The sequence below is a fragment of the Epinephelus moara genome, chromosome 13 (genome assembly GCF_006386435.1).
Source record: "Epinephelus moara isolate mb chromosome 13, YSFRI_EMoa_1.0, whole genome shotgun sequence".
NCBI lineage: Eukaryota > Metazoa > Chordata > Actinopteri > Perciformes > Serranidae > Epinephelus > Epinephelus moara.
This window is the reverse complement of record NC_065518.1, coordinates 33,345,110-33,367,576: the sequence shown is the minus strand read 5'-3', so window position 1 is coordinate 33,367,576 and position 22,467 is coordinate 33,345,110. Positions and strand designations below refer to the sequence as shown.

Here is a 22,467-nt window from a genome sequence, read left to right as displayed (position 1 = left end):
CAGAGTAGCAGGGCAGTTTGTCCAACCTCTCTGCTCTAAGCTGCACAATATATATTCTCCCTGACAGAACTCTGTCAGTGTGTGTGTGTGTGTGTGTGTATGTTGCTCCCTCTCTCTCTCTCTCTCTCTCTCTCTCTCTCTATCTCTCAGAGGGAGCAAGAAAAACGACCAGATCAATTTAAAGCAAGACACTCCTTCCCTCCATTCCCTGTTTCTTTCTTTCTAACATTCTTCTCCTCCTCTCTCCTCCCCCCACACACTGAGCTTGCCATGTCTGCAGCACAGTGTGTTCTCGGCAGATCTGCCTCAGATGTATGCTGGATCTGTTCAACTGGAATATACAGTGACTGCATCCTCAGCCATCACTGCTCATCCTAATTGGTGCATCTCAAGAGCATTTCCCAGGTTTCAAGATTAACAAGGTATAAAGGTGTTCATAAAACAACAGTGCATTTATAAATCTGCTTTACGCACTTTTTTGGGGCACTGACAAATCTTCCATCTGCTATTTTTCAGACCGTCTCTACAATCTATTCAGTGAATCTCTGGCTCTTGTTATCTCCAACACTGTACTCTTCGTTCTACTTTTCTACTTTATTCATCTCTCCCACATGCATACGTCCTTGCTGTCAGTAAATCCTGCTACTGTATCTCCTAACGGTTACCTTACAGGGACTAATGCCAAAATCAGACTTCTCAACATCATCCCAATAATGGCCTGACCAGACTGAAATGGGGTGTGTAGTGTGTCAAAGTTTAAGACTATGAATGCAGCAACTCAGACGCCTCATGACATCTGGCCAAAGGGACTACCCTGTCAGAATTCTTTCCCCTTCTTTTACAGAGTTTGACAACTTGTACCACATGTTTGAGGATGCTGACCCATAGCATCACGAGTCACTCAGCAGTTCTATGAACTGAGAGAGAAAGGTTGTTTTATTTAATTTCAGTGAACCTGTAACCTCAGGAGCATTATACCAAATTAATCACACCTCTGCACTAGTGCTGCACCATTAATCTAATCGCAATCGCGATGTCAGGCTGTGTGATTTCATAACCGCATAAAAGGCTGCGATTTGCGATTGAATGTAAATAAATGTTAACGTGTGTGTCTGTGAACGTGACTACCTCTCCTGTAGTGTGTGGAGTTTGTTGACATTACGCCCACAAGCTATCCTGGTGTATGCAGCACGTATGGTCAGGTGAACACCCAGCGTGCAGCAGTGACCAACATAGACGCTGAAGAAGAGCATGAGCACGACCGTGAACAGGCTGAGTTGGTGGCGAAAAAAATGCAACGTCTATTACATGGCGATACTTTGGATTCAGGGACGGCGACGCTGAACAGAAAGACATGCTGTGTAAAACTTTAAAAGTTAAAGTCGCCACGTCCCGCGGCAACACGACCGATCTATATCAACACTTGAGACAGCACAGAGAAAAGTACGAGGCATGCATGCGAGAGAAAGCCGAGCCGAGTAACATTAAAAACAAAGAGACAACTGAAAGCTGCCAGAGCCTCATAAAACAACATCCAATCACAGTTACGCAAACATTTGTAAGTGTCACGGGGAAATCACAGACTCCATAACAAACTATATAATAACAAATTAAAAAATGAACAATTTTGCTCGGTTTCGGCCCACTTGACATGCTGCTGTGTTGTGCTATGGCGTGCTGGAATATGTTATTTACGTGACAACACCTGAACGCAACACAGGCTCGCTCCACTGTGCGTACAGTGCCGTGCTGCCTTCCTTTGTGAGCAGCTGTTTGACTGTGCTCAGTCTGTTGATGGTCATTTGCACACTGTCCATAACAATAACTATGTCAGGTCAGGTCAGTGCACCCCTAATTTTAATGGTAGGGGAAACACTGAATCAAGCAAGAAGACTAATGATACCATTTATGTATTATATTGTAATCGCAATCCCGATATTGTCCGCTCAAATCACAATTGCACATTTTTATCAAATCGTGCAGCACTACTCTGCACAAACATTTATGCTGCTAACCACATCTCACGCTCCTTTTACTGACTGAAAGTCCAACTTCACTGTCAAGTCACTATGAATGGTTCCAGCTAGGCTTGTGCCGATTTCCGGTTTAACCGGTTCGGTCCAGTTTAAGAGCTCCACCCAGTTTAATTCACCTCAACCATAAACCGGGGATGGGCTTTTCACATCAGCGGCGTGTCAAGGGACTATATTCAACTTATCTTGCATTGTAACATGCATTATGACAACTTAATAAGGTTTATGTATGTTTTTAAATGAAGTGAAGGAGCCTACAAGTGTGTTTAGTTTGTCTCAGAGGCTCGCAGACCGCAGATTCCGCAGCTCCGCTCAGCTATCTGCTGCTGCTGTGAGAGAAATGTCCTTCTGCTTCTTCTTCTTGTGTAACTTTGTGTGTATTGGCGGTTAATACAGCATTATCGCCACCTAGTGGATTGGAAGCACATTACATCTATAATGGGCTTTTATTGGGAAAAATAGCACAAATGTGACAACCAGTGGTAAAATTAGGTATATAATTCGATATATCGGTTCGGCTAAATATTTGGCTTTAAATCAAACTGGTTGGAAAATTTTCAAACCGGCACAAGCCTAGTTCCAGCTTCACTTTCATTTATAAAAATCATGATCATGGACGTTAGCATTTGTTGTTTGTCTGTCCGTGGCACCTTAGCAATTACCTTTGTCACCCAAGTCAGTCAGCCAGTACGAATTACTGGCTAGTGATGGTAGGCTATATATAAATTAGGGAGCATTACTTTTTGTAGGTATACATACAAACAGAACCTGAAAGTAGCCTAAATGTGTAGTCTGGTTTTATTATTGGCCTCAGCCCTATAATGTTCAATATTTACAAACATTTATACATATTCAATATTTATCCTTGTTTGTGTTACATAAGGAATTGCTGCTGATTTGTTTGTTTGATTTTGTTCGTATTTTATGGAAAACTACAGAATTACAGAAGAATGATTCTCACCCATCAATCAATCTCCTAATTGTAGAATGTCAAATTTCAATGAGCTAACATGCATTTTATTGCCTTTTTTTGTGGCAAAGTATCTGAGTATTTTTGTTATATCACAAGTAAGAATATGTTACAATATTTTTTTCATTTTTGTGTTAGTGTGGGTATGCATATTGTAATTTTATGTAATGTGGATTTGACATTACATAAAATTACAATATGTAATGTCAAACCCACATTACATAAAATTACAATATGTAATGTAATGTGGATTTGACATTTACATAGTTTATTGGTAATTATTTAAGTGATGTGTGGCATGTCATGAAGGTTGTCTATATACACAAGGTTGTTTACACCCCCATCTTAGCCTGAGGATGACAACTGGAGGTCATACGCTGTCCAGTCCATGCAAAATTAAAGCACTGGGAGTAAGATGTGTAGAGGTACTTTATACATTAATTTGTTGAGTTACCCAACACCTGCAAAAAAAAAGTATAGAAGTGCACAAGCCTCTTGATGGTTGTCCAACATGTAGTTTATCATGTAACAGCAAGACTCTATGACTGTGATCACGAAATCTGACACAGTCACCATTTCAAAGACAAAAATACCATGTAGTCTGATCGCAGCATAAGAATAGCAGTTTCATTTTAGCCCCACCACCATATGATTTAAATTTCATCTTCTATAACATATGGTGATTTTAGAATCTGAAGGGGCGTTGGTATGGTGAGCACCTGGTAGGGATGCATTGGTACCCTGTCTCTACTTATTGATTTGCCCGGTTGCCACAACCTTGACATGGTTGACAGGAGGGACGAATGAATGAGCTACTTTATAGAAGCATAGAATCCTTCAACGATTAAATGACAAAAACATGGAGGATTTCACAATAACTGCAGCCTACAGACACAGACATCTATAAAGTCCTCTATACAGACACACTGACCAGAGTCCCTTCAGCAGCAGGCGAGCCGCCAAAAACCACAGCAGTTTATTTTCCCGCTGTTGCTATAGTAACAGCCAGGCTGCCAAAGCTTGCATGCTCTCTCTGCATGTCTACATCTCAGTGTCAACTCACTGTGCTTTATCTGCATAAATGTAGAGAACAATGGTGCTGAACCATCGGCCCAAATAAAAGCAAGTTCAATGAATCTCTTCCCTCTGATACACTGGTATGTGGGTGTGTTTGTAGTGGAGAAACTGGTTACACAACAACCCAGACCCCCCAATGGCCGAGCACACAGAACAGAAGCCTGAGGGTCTGTCAGAGATGTACAACTACATACAAGTCTTTCCTCTCCAACACTTTAATTTGAAGGTCATGTGGTTGGCTAGCAGATCTCAGTCATGTTGATGACAGGCGACTGCTGATGCTGTGATAGCAGCAGGTATTTATTTGTGTCTCAGTTGTTCCTTATTTGCTCCAACTGCAGTGAAAGTCTAGTCATAGAACTCCTGCACACTCGGCTGGCCCATGGTGTGGAGGGAGTATAGACAGTAATACACAAGCTCATCATTAACAATATTAACAAGCTCACATCAGAACAGTTACTGAAAGTAACACATGGGCATAAAGGCCAATTCACAGATTCCATGTCATGTCCACATGTCTGCAAGGGTCCACTTTGGTTCGTGTGACTTTAATCTTGTCATCCACCCATGTCCATTAGGGTTCACACAGACCCCTATGCCGACGTCCATGTGCAGCTGTTTTTTTGTGACTGAGCAAACTGTATGCATAGCAAGTGTGCTGACTGTGCATGCTCCAATCTCTTGTTCCACTCTCCAGTCCCATCCGAGACAATGCTGTCAAACAAGCCGCAGTTGCCTCACCACACTGAAGTTTGTTTTAAGTTGGATATAGTACAGACATTCATTTCAGACCAGGCAGCATCGTTTAGTTTCACTTTCACCCGATGTGTTGAAAATCTACTAATTACTGCTGTCATTTCAGTCCACTCACAAGTGTAGCCTTCCATACACTGAACACTGTGCTGTTTGTAGGATAGTTTGTGATGCAGGAAAATGGGGCTGGGTTCTGGGGGGTTCCTCTGGGACAGCAAGGCAATCAAGGACAGGAAAACCACGCCTCAAGAGTGGATGGGAGTTGAGGGAGTAGACATCAGTAGGAATCATTGGAAATTCATATGCTACTCTCATTTCAATAGACAATAAACAATTTCATTTCAATTCACAATTATTTGTTCTCCATAACTTCAGTGGAATTCATCTAATCCATTAATACATGACGAAATGGGTCAAAAAGACAGATTATATTGAAAAATTCTAAGCCTTGATGTTAGTGTAAAATAAAATATATGATGGAAACCGGAAGTATGAGGGCCCTCACACGTGACCAACTGTTGGCTGTCGGTCGCTGTCCAGCTGTCAGTGAGTGTCTGTCACCCTAGTTTTTGTGTTTTGTTCCCCACACCACTGACACCATTTGACCATTGTCGGCAGCTTTTCGACCATTCAGCACATTTAATCGACGTCTGTGCCAACGAAGCCTGTTGCGACAGAAATCCCTCTGATTGTCAGTTCACCTCAGGACACAAGAAGAGAAACAGAAGTGAGGAAAGTAAACAATCAACTAAAGTCAAAAGGGAGTGAGATGGAAACAAACTTGTTATATAAGGCAAGATTATTTTTTAAGCCATGGAGCTCTTTAAAAGAAACGGTTTGTAAGTGTCTGTGTAACTGTTTGCTAGCACACAATAAATATCACTTATTCTTTCAACATTAAATTGTGTTGTTTATATCCTAACTGGCTAACAACACAAACAACATGAGGCAACAGTTGGTACTCGTCGGCACTAGCTCTTTAGTGTCGGTTTGGTGTGTCTGGGCCTTAAAGCAGGATTTACACGTCTGCGCCGAATCAACACTGAATCTGTGAATGCGCAACAGTTATGGTAGAAACAGAAGGCAACTGACTATCACAGGTTACAGCATTATGATTACAGGAGAAATGGCAGAGCATAAAGGTCCAGGTGGAAAAAAAACAACAACTAAGTAATTTAGGATTTTGCTGAAAGAGAAGGAAATTGATTGATTTATATATACATATATATAGATCCCAGGGTAATTTTTTTTGTATTTGGGAACTGTTTAAAGGTGTAATTTGTAGTAATTATATTTTGTTGAACTATTAATATTGTATACAGATCTGAATCTCTGAGTTACTGTTGTTTACAAACTAAAGAAACGAGAGATAATTTTTGTTCAGTTTTTACTGAATATATGAAGGCAAACTGTTAGGTTAACATGTAAAACTATATCGCTTTTTTTTTGCAATTCTATTTTCTTAAATTAATAATAAAATACATATTTTTCTAATATACTGTATTTGTCATATCTTCAAGAATATCATTATTCCAAAAATACCCTGAAATATTGTGATATTGTTTTTGGGCCATATTGCCCACCTCTACTAATAACATTAGCGTGTTGTATTGTGGGGAAATGTGTCCAGCAGAAGACAAGTACTTTGTCTGTGTCTGTGTTATAATGGAGATGATTTATGTACTTGTGCTTGAAAATGTCGCAAATCAGTCATGTTTAATCTGTGTTTTACGTGCATTTTAAATTAATCCAACTTTAGAGCACTCCACAGACACAGAAACCCCACCGCCAACTATCATTTTGGAGGTAAAACTGCAAAGAGACAAAGACACATGACCACACAAGAATAAATGCTCACAACAGCATAGGTCACATGTCTAGGCTGTGGCGAAGGCTCTGCGTAGAGTCTACGCAGAACTATAGATCTGCCTTAAGAAAAAGAGGTACAGTTTTCCATCAAATGGCATCAGAGTGGCCAGACCCACAGTTTTTATTTGCAAATTTACGACATACTACTGACACAGACTGTAAGCAATGGTTTCAATTTCACTGGTGGCACAGAGTACGACTAGAACATCAGTAACGACTAATCTGACATGGTACTAGCTATGCACCTGATTACCTCTCCATAGCAGAGCAGTTTCTATAATTTATTAAGCAAAAAAATCTCCTGGTCCTACTCGCTCGGATTCATCTCGTGCCAAAAAAGTATCACTTTTCACTGTCTTGGCCTTCCAATCACTGTACCGGTGACATTTCTTTATATCTATATAGCTCTTAAATGTACATTTACGACGTTGAAAGTAACTAATGGACTAACGGACCAGCAGAGACACTAGAATCAAGTGTGTCCAACCAAGCTCACACAAAAGAAGTTGAACAAGCACTGAAATGTTCTTGAAACAATTTAGTGAAAAGCAGGGCCCCTTCTTCATACCAAAACTACCATCTCTCTATTTCCCTTTTCCCCCTCCTCATTCTCCCTCTTCCCATTTCAACACCTTCTCCCCCCTCACTCTGCATGCAGCTGAGAAAATAGCCCCGTTGCTTTTAGATAGACCTTGACTCTGGGCTCCAGGTCAATTTCCCTAGTTTCCTGACACCGTACACCACCAACAACCAGATGGAGGGAGGGGGAGGACAGGACGATAAGAGAGAGAGCAAAGGGAAAGAAAGAAAGAGAGAACAAGAGCAATAAAAACAGGAGACATACCGAGAGGGAGAAGGGAGGGGAGGAACAGAGGAGAGAGAGAAAAAAAACAGAGATCTCCAAGATTTGAGCTTCCACCATCTGGTTTGAGCTTCAGGAATAAGAATTTGATTACATGACTTTCCCCCTAAAAACACAGAGGGAGGATTGTTGAGAGAACTGCTGCTACAGCAAATGAGACTGGTTGCAGTCCAGGGTTGTACATACCCAGAGGATTTCCTCATGGGGAAATAAATGACATGTATCATTAGACTGGTCTCACAGCTCTCTGAATCTTCCCACATTAAAATGCTAACTTAACACATCATACGCAAGTTCAAACTTGAGCTCAGTTCTGCACATTTCTGGAAGCAGAAAAACACAGACATACACTCAAACAGACCAACAGTTTAACCAGTTTATTAAAACCACTTTACTTGGAAGTTAAATCAAGAATAAGCAAACTTGGAATGTTGCTGAGAATGCCCCATTGCATAGAAAAACTGGTAACTAGAGTAGGTCAAAGCTGAAGCAGTACAGACTAAGACAGACATAAGACTCTAAGACTAAGACTAGCTGAAACCTGCAAAGACTAGATAAACCACACATGATGATTTTTTAGCCATTGACATTCAGGAAGGAATATAAATCTTATGACTGAGAAGGGTTGGGTAACAAACTCGGTACTTTTTGTTTTTTAACAAGCGTGAGAGCATGAAGTACTGAATAAAGGTACTATTTGGAACTGGTACTGAATTCTAGATACTGGTGCTGGTACTGGTATTGCCAGCACTGGTACCAGTTCAAATGTGAACGGGACCCAACCCTCAGACTCAGTACATACACTAAACAATACACTGAACCACTGAAGTTCTGTTGGCAGACAATGCTGCAAATCCTGCGAGAACGTTAACTGCAACTTGTTCTTGTACCAAACAAACACGGACAATGACAAACAGCTTGCACTGTTGATATGCAGAGACATTTGTGTGGAATGGGCAAAAAAGGTAAGAAAACAGTGCAGAGTTTGGTGAGGTTCTAGATGGAGAGGTGGTTAAAACGATTGAGCCTACAAAGGGAACTGGAGTGAAATTGTAAAACTAAGCCAACTGCAGGTAAAGCTGTTTGTCTACCAGTATGCCTCCATCAGCTGACACACAAGTGACATACATCGCAAATATAAAACAGGTTTTTAAAAAGTCTTTCTGAGAATGACTGACAGCAATGATATGTGAAGACATCAGATGAGACTCTTGACATATATTTTCGTGACGAACCACCATGTTAGTCCAATTTGAAATCCAGGAGCAGACAGCCTACAGGTTAAAGCATCATGTCTATCAAGCATCCCATGCTGGAAAGCATTACAACCAACACGCTCTCACTCCCTTGTCAAATACCCACATATGGTCAGTGGCTTTTCATGTCAATGTATGATGCACCAGGCACCCTCCTGCATCAGTTTTGGACATTCAAGGACTGTGTGTCAATTTATGCTTGTTACATGCATTGCATCTATTCAAAATAAACACAGGAAATGTACAGTTTCTGCTTATTAAATGCATACAGTCTTTTTCAAAATAGAATGTAGCTAAATCACTTTGTTCTTAGGTTTACTTTCTTAGGTTTAGGCAACAAAAAACTGTGATTAGGTTTAGAAGAAAATCATCATGGCCTGTCTTAAAATAAAATTTGTAACTAAAAGAAATACGACACATGACATATGCCACTAGCATAGTATGCTACGCATACTAGCACACTATGGCTGTGCCTGAAATCATTCACTCATTCACTACTCACTCCTCACTATATAGTGAGCTCATCTGCAATCAATGTGAAAAAACACACTACTCAGGTCATTTTCTCTGTGCCATGAATTACATAATTGCTGTCGCACAATTAAAATACGTCATATCAATGTCGGCCGGTTAACGATCCATAACAAATACTGACATGCATATTTGTGATAAAAACATGAAATTATACTGAGCGTGTTTTCCCCAAATTAATAAGTAACATTACAAAGTACTTGTGGCCGTTTGTGCTTTGTTGTGAGATGCCCTGTTCTGCTCACATTAAATATGGGCCTATTAGTAACATTACACTGGCAGACAGACTTAGACGAATTTAATGACATAATGCATTACACCAAGCCAAAACTACAAAATTAAGACTTGTGTTGTAATTAACCGGAATTACTGTATATTAACATTTTACATTTTCATACTCTTAAAATCTTGAATCACGTTTGATTCCCCATTTCTATACACCTTCTAAGATGTAATAGCTGACAGAAATCAAATGAAAACGTGAACACACTTCTTAAAGCTCCTGTAAAATTAGTTTACAGAGGGTTAAGTAAGTATTAAATATTCATGACAAAATCAGCAACAAGCAAAGGAAAAGGTTGAAAAAAATAACTTAATAGGTATAACTTATTAAAGAGTTTAACAAGAAAAAATTCAGCTTCAGTTAAAAACTCTGCTTTGTCAGTCAGATTTGAACGCCAGTCGGCTGACAATATAATCAAACAACCGCACAAATCTAACTCCAACCAAGACTTTGGCAGAAGAATGTGTTCTCATGTAGGAGCCCATCAATCAGAGAGCAACTGATTGAGAATGTGTAAAAAAAAAAGCAGCATTTTTTTTCCACACTAAAAGCATATTGTTTGGCTTAGCATATTACTCAACAGTGATGAATATAAATAAGGCATTGCCTATGGCAATAATTCCATGTGCCACAGGCAATGAAAGCACACCATGAATCCTACTGATCCTGAAAGGCCTGTCCTTCACTGTGCTGACTTACAAGCAGAATGCAGCTGGCAGACTGTACACGACATTCAACTGCAGACAACGAAACCTGTGTGGTTCAGGAAGTCAAAACATTTCCGCTCATGAGCCAACAGGTTTTTTTCAATTATTGATTATTCAAGTATCATAAACACCTGCAATCCAATACCGTAGCCCGACAACAAATACACCGTTCCAATAATACTATAGTGAGTGACCATCGTGAGTTAGAGGGCTCCTGCAACAAACTGCACTACATCGTAGAGGAGCTCATGATCATGTGTACCTCCTGTGCTTTTTTTAATTGGGCTCCTACATTTCTCAAAATATGACCACCCAGTCACAGAAGAAAATGTTGGCACTATATGTTTCTGCAAACCACAAATGTGTTACATTTGCACGTCTTGTATCATTTCAACAATTCTAAAGTGAAGTACAATATTAGCTGAGTTTGTCATTGGGAGGTGGAGGATGGCGTGAGACCTAGGCGAGATGCCTGCCAAGCTGCAGACCACTGTTCAAGACCAACAAACAGCAAAACCAATTGTTTATTCGGGACCTGTCACTGTTTTTCCTGCAACTTTTCAGCCCCCAAACGTGAGTGTTTTTTAGCAACCCGTAGCTGTTTATCGAGCGCGAAAAGTGCCACGAAAAGCAGTTGATTTTTACTGAGACATCGCTGAGTGCCCTTTTGGGACAGTGGCACAAAAAGCTGTTCCTTTCTACTGAGACATTGCTGCTCTTCCAGCCAGGATTGTGCCTCCAAAACTAGGTATTTTCAGCCAAAACATGATCTTTTCCTAACCATAACTAAGTGCTTTTCTTAGCGGCTGTTCGATCCCCAGCGTTTCCAGTCTGCATGTTAAGGTATACTTGGGCCAGGCACTGAACCCCAAATTGTTCCTGGTGGCTGTTCCACTGGTGTATGCGTGCTTACAAACTTAGTAGCAGGTGGCACCTTATATGGTAGCCCCGTCCACTAGTGGCGTGAATGGATGAATGTGACATGTAGTGTATATATATTAAAGCACTCTGAGTGGTTGGAAGACTAAAAAGGCGCTATAGAAGTGCAGGTCCATTTACCACGTTAACCACAGTGTTGTTAAAACATAACATCGGAAAGTATTCCCTACAAAATAACGTGCAAATGTAACACATCCATGGTTTGCAGGACAATGCCATTTACAATGCCAACATTTTTTCTGGCGATCGGGTTGCCAGATGCTGCTGGGCTATCTGATACTAATCATCATCATAGAGGTCCATGTTGTTGGGAAGAATATCAGTGTTTTTCATGGCTGTTCAACTCCAAATCAAATGTCGACTCTGAATGGAAGGCTGTAACAAAGAGCAGCCCACTGGGTTGCAAAGAGACAGAGCTGGAGAAATAGAGACTTGGAGATATACACACACATTTGCTGGACCCATTCCTTGCAGGCAGCCGACCTAAAATTAGTTGGTCATGGAGTGCTGAGTTGAAATTCAGCGTCTGACTATTTTTTAACTGTTGCATGACCAGGCAATTTAAATGGTTGTTTGAAAGAGATGTGTAGAGGTAGAAATGGTCTGTTGAGCATGTTTTCTGGTTGCTTTTCATATTTAGACAGTGCACACATTAAGACACAAAAATAAGTTTGGGTTCTCACTCACGAAATAAAAATTGTTTGTTTTAGTCAGCTGCAGAAATGTGTTAACGTAAACAGGAAGGATCAATTTTTAAATGATTAATCCTGAAGAATTTATAGTTGCACAATTCCAGCAAAATGTACGAGGTGCAGGCTTAAAAGCATCCCCCTTTTTCCCGTACACTGCAGCAGCAGCTACTGCCCAAGAATAGACTAACGAAAATTATCAGCACTCCTGACATGGGCAAAGGACACCCATCAGAGATACAAGACCTAAGTCCAGAGAACAGAATCTAGGTCAGAATACTTCCAGATAAGTTTTAGCTCGCCTAGAGGCTTTTACAGTAGACTCAGCACTGCATACTATTGCTGCCCTTCAGATTTCTTTATTTGATTGACTTAAGTTCAGTTAGGGGCATGAACAAAACCACTGAACAATCTCATCATCAGTATGTTACAACTCTTTTTTACAGGTGTCTGTGTGTCATAACATCAACCAGTCATAACTGCAAATGATTTGACAACAAATATGATGACATTAAGTGTATCTCAACTTATACAAATTAATTTTGGTCCCATAAAACTGCGAAACTATGTAAAGAGACGACTACAAATACCAGCACTGTTCATCTCAAGTCCGGTATACTCCGCGATTTTGGGCTGTCCCAGACGAAAGATGACCAACGTGAAAGAAACGTGGCGATATCTTTGGTTGTGGCTCTCAAACGGTGGTCCCATGTTGCACAGTGAGAGGTTCAAGGATGGCTGTGCGATCAAAGACAGCCTGGGATAAAATTCTGACAGTGTCAAAAATTGGGGATGACCATCTCACTGTGTGACTGCTGTTATGACGTACGTCTACAAACCAACCAATAAAAAATGCAGCATGAAATAACGCACTGGCTCTAAACCCAAACAAACAGACGGATAGCAGCTTGCCATGTAAGCAAAACAAGGTAAAAAAATGTGTGGGATTCCAGCAAAGAGCAAAACCTCAGAGTTGTGGCAGCAGAAGCCTATGTGTCCTCCAGCTCTTACTATGATCACGTAAAAAAGGAGGAAGCACAGAAGGAAATAGTGGCGGAGTTGCAGCTGCCAGGTGAGCAACGTAGCAGCTAGAAAACACACACACACACACACACACTGCAGTACAAAGTGCCCACAAAACTTTAGGTAATGGTAAATGGACCTGCATAGCACCTTTCTAGTCATCCAACCACTCAAAGAGCTTTTTACACTGTGAACACACTACAAGGTGCCACTTTTTACACACACACACACACACACACACACACACCAAGCACCAAGCACCAAGCACCAAGCAATGTGGTGTTCAGTATCTTGCTCAAGGATACTTCGACATGCAGACTGGAGGAGCTGGGGATCGAACCACTGATCTACTGATTGGTGGACGACCTGCTCTACCTCTAAGCCACAGCCGACGGCCAATAATGTGACAGTCTATTTTGTGCTTCATAGGCTACAACGTACAGTGACAGGCTACGACATACAGTTGGAGAAGTTATAACCTGTGCAGCATCCTTGCACACTCTGTGTAAAGCTATTGCATTGTACGTCGTAGCCTGTGATTCTGTAGGTGCTGTCATTGTACAGTATGCATACATCAAGTCGTACCCAGTCGTACCCAGGTTTAATGGTTCCATGTTACACAGTGTAGCATGCTCTAAACTTCTAAGATTGCTAAAATCTCATATAGGAGGCTTAATGCGGATGTTAAAAAGCCTAAAACATAGGGGCTCATGCACACCTTCAAAAACTTGAAGTGAGGTGCACAGGAGGAAAGTGTCCATAGACGAAGAAAAGGGAATTCCTGCACACTGTGGTGTTACTTGCAATAAACTTGATGATGGTCTGACAAGCAAAACATTGTTTATCCAATTAAGTTTACTGAAGGTAACAGGACAGTGTGTGGGAATTCCCTTTTCTTCGCAGATGTGTAAAAAGCCTCAAGTTAAGGCTGAATGTTGGCTTTTTACATTTGGTAACTTTTATAAAAAAATTACTTTTTGTCATATTTTCTGAAACAGTCACTTTATCCACAAAGTAGTCCATGAGACAGACAGTTTGGAAAAAATGTGTTCCTCCTCCTAATGGCATTTGCTAAAATCTACCACAGCTGTGCGAAAACAACCAATCAGAGTCGAGGAGTCTCTAGCATAGCTGCCAATTACAGTATGTCCATAACTGTTCATTGACTACTGTCATACTGTCAATCTAGGCAGCCCTGATCAAATATGAATCAATACTCTGTTACTGCATTGTCTATTTCTCACCTCAGATGTTTTCAGAAACATATGTTAGTGTACTGTTTAGCTGTAAACAGTATCTGAAGTTGACTTTTTGACTCACCAGCCAATGGGACTGGTAGATGAAAAAATCCACTGGCTTAGCACATTTTTTACTGGCCAAAATAAAATAAATTTTTTGTATCATATATACAATTGTTTCAGTACATTTGATTGAGATAATAAGGTATTATGTTTATTACAAAATTAACAAAGAGACTGGAGCAAAATCTGAACTAAAATTATTATCTAACAACTGATTACCACAGCTTCATTATGTGACTGAGTTCCTTCTGGTAAGCATTGATGTAGTGTTTACATCTAGGGCTTTTATTGTGAAAGGTAAGAATGGAATGAGTGGAGCTGTAATGCACTACTTTTGACAGCGTAGGAGGCAATTAAGATTTTTCCGTCTTCGTTCAGACTAAGGAGCCTTAGTGTAATTTTTCGATCACTTTCATAAACTGTACCTAGCAGCGGACCCAACAAGTGATCAGCTGATGTCTCATAGGGTACACAGTGCTGCAAAACTCTGGCTCTGGCAAAACTCAATGTCCTGGCGCCATTTAGATGCACATAAAATACATCTGTTGTGTTTGTATTTGTAGGTCTGTGTCTGTTTGTGTCAAACTCTGACACTCGCAGCAGAGCAGTGCGCCCGTAAAAGACACCAAAACGCAGTACAGATTCAGCATATTACATGGCTATTCAGGTACAAACATTTTCCCACCAGTGTGGCAGATAGCTTTCAGATATTTTCTTGCCAGACAGAAAATCTGCCCACATTTGGCTCTTGGTGAGTGTTAATTTCGGACCCTGGCTGTGCTTCTGTTTTGGCTCGACTCTTTTCAACATGGCAGCCAGGTCACAAACTTTCTAACAAATTCCATTAGAAGCACTACAAGAAGGAGGATGAACATGACATTTTGTTTTTATAAAAGTTACCAATTATAGCTTGCACCTTATAGTCCCTGTTACACTTTAAACATAATGCTCTAGAGTAATGAGGCATATCAACAAACATATGCTACTGGCCAAATGCTGGACTGTTTATTGGAAACCAGCAATGGAGTGTTAATAGTTAATGGTCTCTGGTACATTCTGCTGTTTCACTGCGTTATGCAAAATGCAACACAGAGCCAGGGGAGCAGACAAGGTTATGGACATGTTATGACATGTCACACAGGCATGAAAGCTTAAAATCTGCTTCCTATTCTTATACAGTGATGAATCGCATTATGACCTGTGACAACAGTCTGTTACAGAAGAATGTGTTCATTATCCCACAACAGACGGGTTGTGTTTAAAAGCTGTATTAGAAGAAAAAGGAGAGGCTTTTCGGATTTTTCCTCCACTCCCTTTGTCCTTTCCGCTACATTCCTTTCCTCTATTATACCAAGTTATGCAACTACTGCTCCTGGATGTGTACAGGCAGAGAAAGACAGAGAAAGAATGAGGGAGAGAGAGGAAATGAGAGAAAAGCATGGTGTTCAGTCAAAATAAGACACTTATACCTAAAAGCAAACACATCTGCAGTGGGGGGGGGGGGTCGCTACAGCACAGTATTGTGATATTTTGCATAACAAATATTATACACAGACATAAAGTATTGATTTTGTAATTAAATAAATTACTAATATTGTAAATACTAATTATTTTTTGGTAGCCTAATAGAACACTAAAATAAATTGCTTTTTCAGTTCACTGAATACATGTTGCTGTAAAAAGTGATTGAAGTGAGATGAAAAGACTGAAAACTTTTTCCCTTGGACCATCATGTGCGATGAAGGCTTCTGTCAGAAAAAATGCATAAACAGATCTGGGCTTAGAATAGTTATGTTTAATCTGCTATATATCACTTTATTCCACGTCTCATTTCAATTTTGGCCAAAAATAAACCGTTTCCACAAACTAACCAGCGTGAATGTTGAGAGTTAAATTCCAAGGCTTATTTCAACTCCAGAATTTTGTCTTCAGCGTTTTACTTTCAGACATCAAATGGTAAGTTTTAAAAATGTAATTACTAATTCACTGTGGAAGGCGAGTTATGCATTTTCCGCCACTCATTTAGAGAGGCCCAGGGAAAAATATTTGTAGCTTTAGGAGAGTCAAAACCATGCAGAAGAGGAAGAAGAAGCAGTGCACTGCAGCCACCCCCTCTACTGATAAGTAAATAGCCCCTAATATCGTATCGGGGGGCTCTAATGATTCCCCCTACTAATCTCCAGTGTATTAAATATAAACCTCTGGTCTCTGCTTTTCCCCCACAGGTTCCAAATGGCATGACAATAGATAACTAGCTTTCCAGTAGCCAAACAAATCCACGCAAAGCCACAGAAATTTGTTTAATGGGGTTAAGTTCGCCTGTCCTCCTGTGTGCTAACTATGCTATGTTCGCCAGGTTAAACTGGGCAGGGCCGGCTAATAATATCTTAAAGATGACAGCTGTACCGGACACTCCTTAATGGATGAACAAGTTAAACTCGAAAGGTTCCACCTTCACCGATACTTAAAAAGTTACATATTGTTACGGGTGACTCACCAGCAGCGTGTATGGCCATGATTCATAAACAACATGATTAGCATTAGCTTTTGTCTCAATAGCAAATCAACAGCCACAAGGCTAACGTTAGCTATTTCGCCATTTGTAGTACAAAGACTAAATACTGTGTGTTGTGTGTAACTACTTGTTAACCCAAATTATGTCATTTATTGTTGACAAAGTTTCCGTACTAATCGGGAAAATTAAAGGAGTAAGGTCACAAGTTAGCCCAAGGACGGTAACAAGTTAGCCAAGCACGCTAACAAAGTTCGATCCAATCAGCAGCCCTAATTTTCTCCACGAGGAAAAATGACCATTTTAGTTCACTTAGAGTACTTCAGTTGTCTTGGTACTTACACAACGGTTCTCGAAATCATCCAGGACACCATGTTTGTTGTGTAGGGCTGTGTCAGAAGTAGAAGACAGCCCGGTGATAACGTTAAAGGCTAGCCGTACCGCTGTAACACTTCTTCAGCCAAAACTTCGATGGGCGAATCCAGGACCAGCTAGTTATGTCGCTGTACATCGGCCAACCAACATGTCAGAAAAACGTCCACTCTCACTGCTCTGTCTTTGCAGCCATACCTAGACGATAGAATATCTATCCAATATGATTCTTGATGTTTAGCAGCAATCTCTCATCCTCTCCAGGTTTCCTCCTTTCCTCTCTACTTTACTCCCCAGTTCCTGGCACCAGAACGGTGCTTACAGATAGCCCCTGACGTCAACAGGAAAAGAACAACCTCCCGAACAGGCTATTGGTCAGTTCAGTCTGTTTACAACAAAAAACAACTCTCATTGGTTGGCCGCGTTTGCCCATGTGACTTTTGCGTTTGACAGAAGCGGTGGAATTTCAAACTCAGCGACCCGGGCTGTGATTGGTCTGTCTGAGATTCGTGGCGAATTCCAACCAACCGGTGAGAGAAGCAATGAGGGTGTTCGATGGGTTTTCCAAGCGTTGTTGTTGGGGAGCATTTTCCCAGCGTCGAGATGTACGATGGCTTTATTTTACGTTTTAGTGCACTTAGTTTATGTGGACTCAGCCTCAACAGCTTGCTGGTCACAATATTAGAAACGTCAATATAAAGAGAGTTTCAATAAGCCTATCTAGGATCGACCAAAGGAAGAGCGAGTGTGTGAAACAAGCGCTCTTTTCTCATTGGAAAATATATCGTGGAGGGCAATGACTGTACATTAGTTATCATTGATCTATAGGTGTCTGTTTACAAAAAATGTATCATTAAATGTAATGAAGCAAAAAAGAGTCAGTGTTCCTTGCTTTGCAGAAGAAAAAAAACATTTTCTCCTTTATATTAAGCTGTGTTATAGAATCATTTCAGGAACAAGAGGTACAATAAAACATACCACAGTTGTAAGTTATAGGCCAACACATTTGAATCATGAAGAATCCTACAAAGTTTTGTTCATCAATAGACTAAATAAATTGAAATTAGAACAATAACACAGGTTCATGAATATTCTCAATTTTTTTTCAAATGTACATTGTGCAAGGTATGGCATATAAAAGGGGCAGTTCAACCCCAAATCAAAATACATATTTTTCCTCTCACTTGTAGTGCCATTTACCAATCTAGATTTTTTTGGTGTGAGCTGCCAAGTGTTGGAGATAACTACCTTCTCTCTAAGGCAGATGGAATTAGATGGCACTTCCTTGCAGTACTCAAAAAAAATACATTTGAAAAGGTCAATAGCAATGTCTTAATTAACACAGTGTTAATTTTGTTAACAAAAACTATGAGGAAAATTATTTGTCAACCTTTTTTTCCGAGATGAAGACAGGACGTTGATGAGCTAAAAATAGATCTTCATGATAAAAACTATGACGAAATCTATGTGTCATTTTCGTTGACAAGACGAGACTGGATGGGAATGTTGGTGGTGGACTATCGGACATTAAAAATGAGACAAGAGGAGAGCAGAATGATAACTTTTATGAAATGTGTTAGAAAATGAAAGCCGAGAACAGCCATGCTTCCAATTATGTTCTAATGCTGTTTGAGCAGCATGAGATTGGACCACCGACTGGCTGAAAACTCCAGTAAATAGTCTGTACCAGGATGTTTTGCTAGCCTGCAAAACACTCACACTGCAGCAGTATAAGCGGATGAGCAGTTGTTAGCTGTCATTCAGCAGTAAATAATCAGCCATGTGTGTCTGACTGTGGATGATGGAGCTGTTCAATGGATTTATGGAGTTTCTTAATTGCGGTTGGCTGTTAGGAGCTAGCTCCACTTGTGAGCCAGAAAGGCAGCAGAGCAAGTAGTCACCGGCCGCCATCCTGTCTTTATATCTGTTCCCCACAGGAATCCACTCAGTCCAGGCTGTCTTAAGAAGGTTTATGGTTTGATGCTGTTTGACAGGCAGGTAGGAGGCTCAGATATTAGTGAGTATAGCTGTGTGTAAATAAACAGTCTGAACTCAGTGCAGTGTTCTCCAGCCCCTTTTGCACTGCCTGTTCAGAGCGGGAATATAGCGCCATAATGCCTCCTAGCCATGCTTTATATAAGGTACAATAGCAGAGGTTGGGAGCAGAGTGACCTTGAGTCTGAGCCAGGAATGGAGGTATTAACAGAGCCAAAACAACTTATCCTTTTTTCAGGCGGTCTGCGGGACAGGCTGATTGGTGGCATGGGTGTGATGCTCTGACAAAGTGTTATGCACGCAAGCTGCCATGGGAGATTTAAAAGTAGCTGTTAGCACATAACTGCTAACACAAAAAGAAGACTAGCAGCTGAAAATGTCCACAAATTTGGGAAAAAAACCCTCTGAGCAGAGGACGAGGTCAGCTGCCATATAACAGAGACAGTAAATGATTGTTTTTGCCATGTTATGCCGTTGTTATTGTTTATAAAGGCAAGCGCAGCCAACGCATATGTTACATGTCACACTAGAGGCTGAAGCTACAGTGTTACATGTCTCGTGCCTCTTTCATTTTGCAATTGCGGAATGGGGTGTATAACTGCACACTTGAGTGGAATGAAGCAGTCATTGCTGGGTTCTGTGTAAGAATGCAAAGAGGGTATAAAGAAAGGACTTTATTGTGGCCCTATAGCACCATCTCTGTGTAAAAACGGCTTCTGACAGAGCTGGAAGTTCCTACTCATGGACCAGAGGCTCGTGCTTGTGACAGCATAAGATGTAAATATTAATGGCACCCTCCTGAGCTGTAACGTTAGCCACCTCAGTGGTGCTAGGTGAGCGAGCAGTAGATGCATGTTGCCTTCAGTGCGGTGATACGGTTGGTAGGTGTACCTCAGGAGAAAGAAAATAGTTCCTACATAGAACTGCTCACATAAGCTCACCACAATAAGGTTTTTGGATTATCTTGAGTAACCGGGTAATGATTTCTGCAAAGAGACATTGCTGTTGAGTTTTTTTAGACATCTCTACAGCAGATATCCTGAACATTTGACATGTCACACCAAAACAATCGAGACTGATAAACAGCCCTACTCGTAAGAGGAAAACTATGTATTTTTCATTTTGGGGTGAACTGTCCCTTTAAAGCATATTAACTGTTAACTATTTAGGATGTATTTGTCACACAGACTTACACCAGTACTTAACCTGGGATGCATATTTGTTTTTTTATGCACACTGTATTGTTGGCATTTATCTAGATTCCTCTATTCTGCAAGCAAAACACAATTTTAAGGCCAAAATGTGTCATATTTTAAGACTGACTCAGCTGTGCTGAAGCAACAACAAAACACTGCAAGGGAACAAGATTGAGAAATAACTGATTTTATTTATTTATTCTCATGTTTGCACTTAAGGTAAGTGTCTGGAAAAGACAACCTACTGGATACCTGAAATACAAATGCGGTGGACCGCCTTTGTCTTGCTCATTACATGAGCCCCACCAGTCTTTAGGTCGTAATCATATTCATTACAGTTTTCCATACATAGCACTTGGCAGACACAATCCCCATCTGTGAGCTTCAGCATGCCTGTCTCTTTGTGTGTGCATGTCCATCTGTGTGTGTAGATACTGATATCTGAGCACACAAATGTATGTGTGAGTCTGCGTGTGTCCAGCTATGAGCTTGCGCCTTTATGTATTTGCAGATGTGCATGTTTGTGATCACATGCAGATTTTTGCGTGTTTTGTGTACATATGTGCAAGTATGTGTGTATGGTGGAGGAGGGGGGTCGGCTTCATAGCTACTTGTTATTCATGAAGGCGGCTGCTGCAGTGTGCAGCAGTGTGAGGGAGATTCCCAGTGGAGCCTCTCTGGTCACACTGCCTGTCTGGGACAGCATCAGCATCAGGATCACAGCTGAAGAGAAAACACCTCCACACCAAGCGCTCAGGGGCTCCTCTGCTAACCTCACAGTACTGTCTGATGTCACAAACGGCTGCAAAATCCAAAAAGATATATATTTGAAAATAAATCACACTGGGCAGAAATATGCTGAAAATCAGCCTTGGGTAAGAAACGTTAGTTTTTAAGTTAAGTTATTAGGTGTCATACAAGTTATGTATGACACTGTTGATGCTTGAGTATGCAAACCTGCGGTGCATCATCTTTTCAGTTATATAGAAAATTTGACACTTACAACCCCTCCAACAATATTATATCCATCGCTATATATATAAGATATACAGTACATAGCATCTGCTAACTTACATCTTCCTCCAGTTGTTTATTTTATGTCCTTTTTATGCTGCTCAATAAGGACGTTGCTTTGTAAGTGGATTGTAGTGTTTTGTTAAGTGTTTCCCTTCCAGTTTTTCCCCACACAGAGTACATACCTGCAGTAGTGTAGTGGTAGGTGAGGAGGTGGCTGCATTTCTAGGTAGATGGGTAGGTTACCCAGGAGGAAGTCGGCATATTCTGCTGTATATTCCAGTGGCTTTTTGGCTTATAGGTGGGTATACTGTAAACAGCCAGAAAAAGAGATGGGTATACCTGCATAAACCCTTCACCAACCCACTGCATACCTGCACACACACTGTCCTGTAACATTCAGATTAGGTACCTTGTGAATAGTGGGAATGCCAATTAAAATCAGGCAAGAACCTCTATTTGACCTTTTGTCCCATCAACTTACTTGAACACAGTTATTTAAATGGTGGTTTCACAATGTCTTAAGCAAACACTTCATCCACTCTGGAGGCTAAACAGCTGCTTCAAAGCCTTCCACAAGAATATACCTAACCCAAGTAGCTCTTCTTTCACACACGTATCCATAACATTAAAGACTTGTGTGTAGATTTATTTATTTATTTTGTGGTAAAAGCATCTTTAAAATGATTCTTATGGTATAACTTTGTATTTATAAATATGACAATGCTAATAAAGGTTGCAGTCTGTGTGTTGCCTTGAGCCTATTTGCTGTTATGTTGGGGCCACACTGCCTGTGTGAGCACTGCGTATCTGTTACCTTGCTGGACTGCTGCGGCTCGCATGTTGAGTGGATTTCACACAGAGAGCATTGCTGCTGCGTCGCTGCTGCAGAGATGCCTGCTGCTGTAACTACTGTATGAAAGCCAGTACTTCACTCATTTCTGGAGCTGTGCAAGTCACAACATTGTTAACAACACCGTCCTATAAATATTTTACAATAAAAAGCCCTTTCTTAACAAATGAAGGGATTCTTTTGACAGAAACATTGTCAGGGGGCCTTTATTTTGAAATGGAGACAGGAAAAG

At 40.7% G+C, this 22,467-nt stretch overlaps 1 protein-coding gene across 1 annotated transcript in view; it reads right to left on the bottom strand.

Annotated features, from left to right (window-relative positions):
- reep3b (receptor accessory protein 3b) overlaps nucleotides 1–17,492 on the bottom strand; it is a 58,619-nt gene extending 41,127 nt beyond the window's left edge. Inside the window, exon 1 of the mRNA XM_050059879.1 lies at nucleotides 17,148–17,492. Coding sequence (XP_049915836.1) covers nucleotides 17,148–17,179 — 32 coding nt within the window. The 5' untranslated portion in view covers nucleotides 17,180–17,492. The remainder of the gene's footprint in view (nucleotides 1–17,147) is intronic.
- Nucleotides 17,493–22,467: the final 4,975 nt, after the last annotated feature.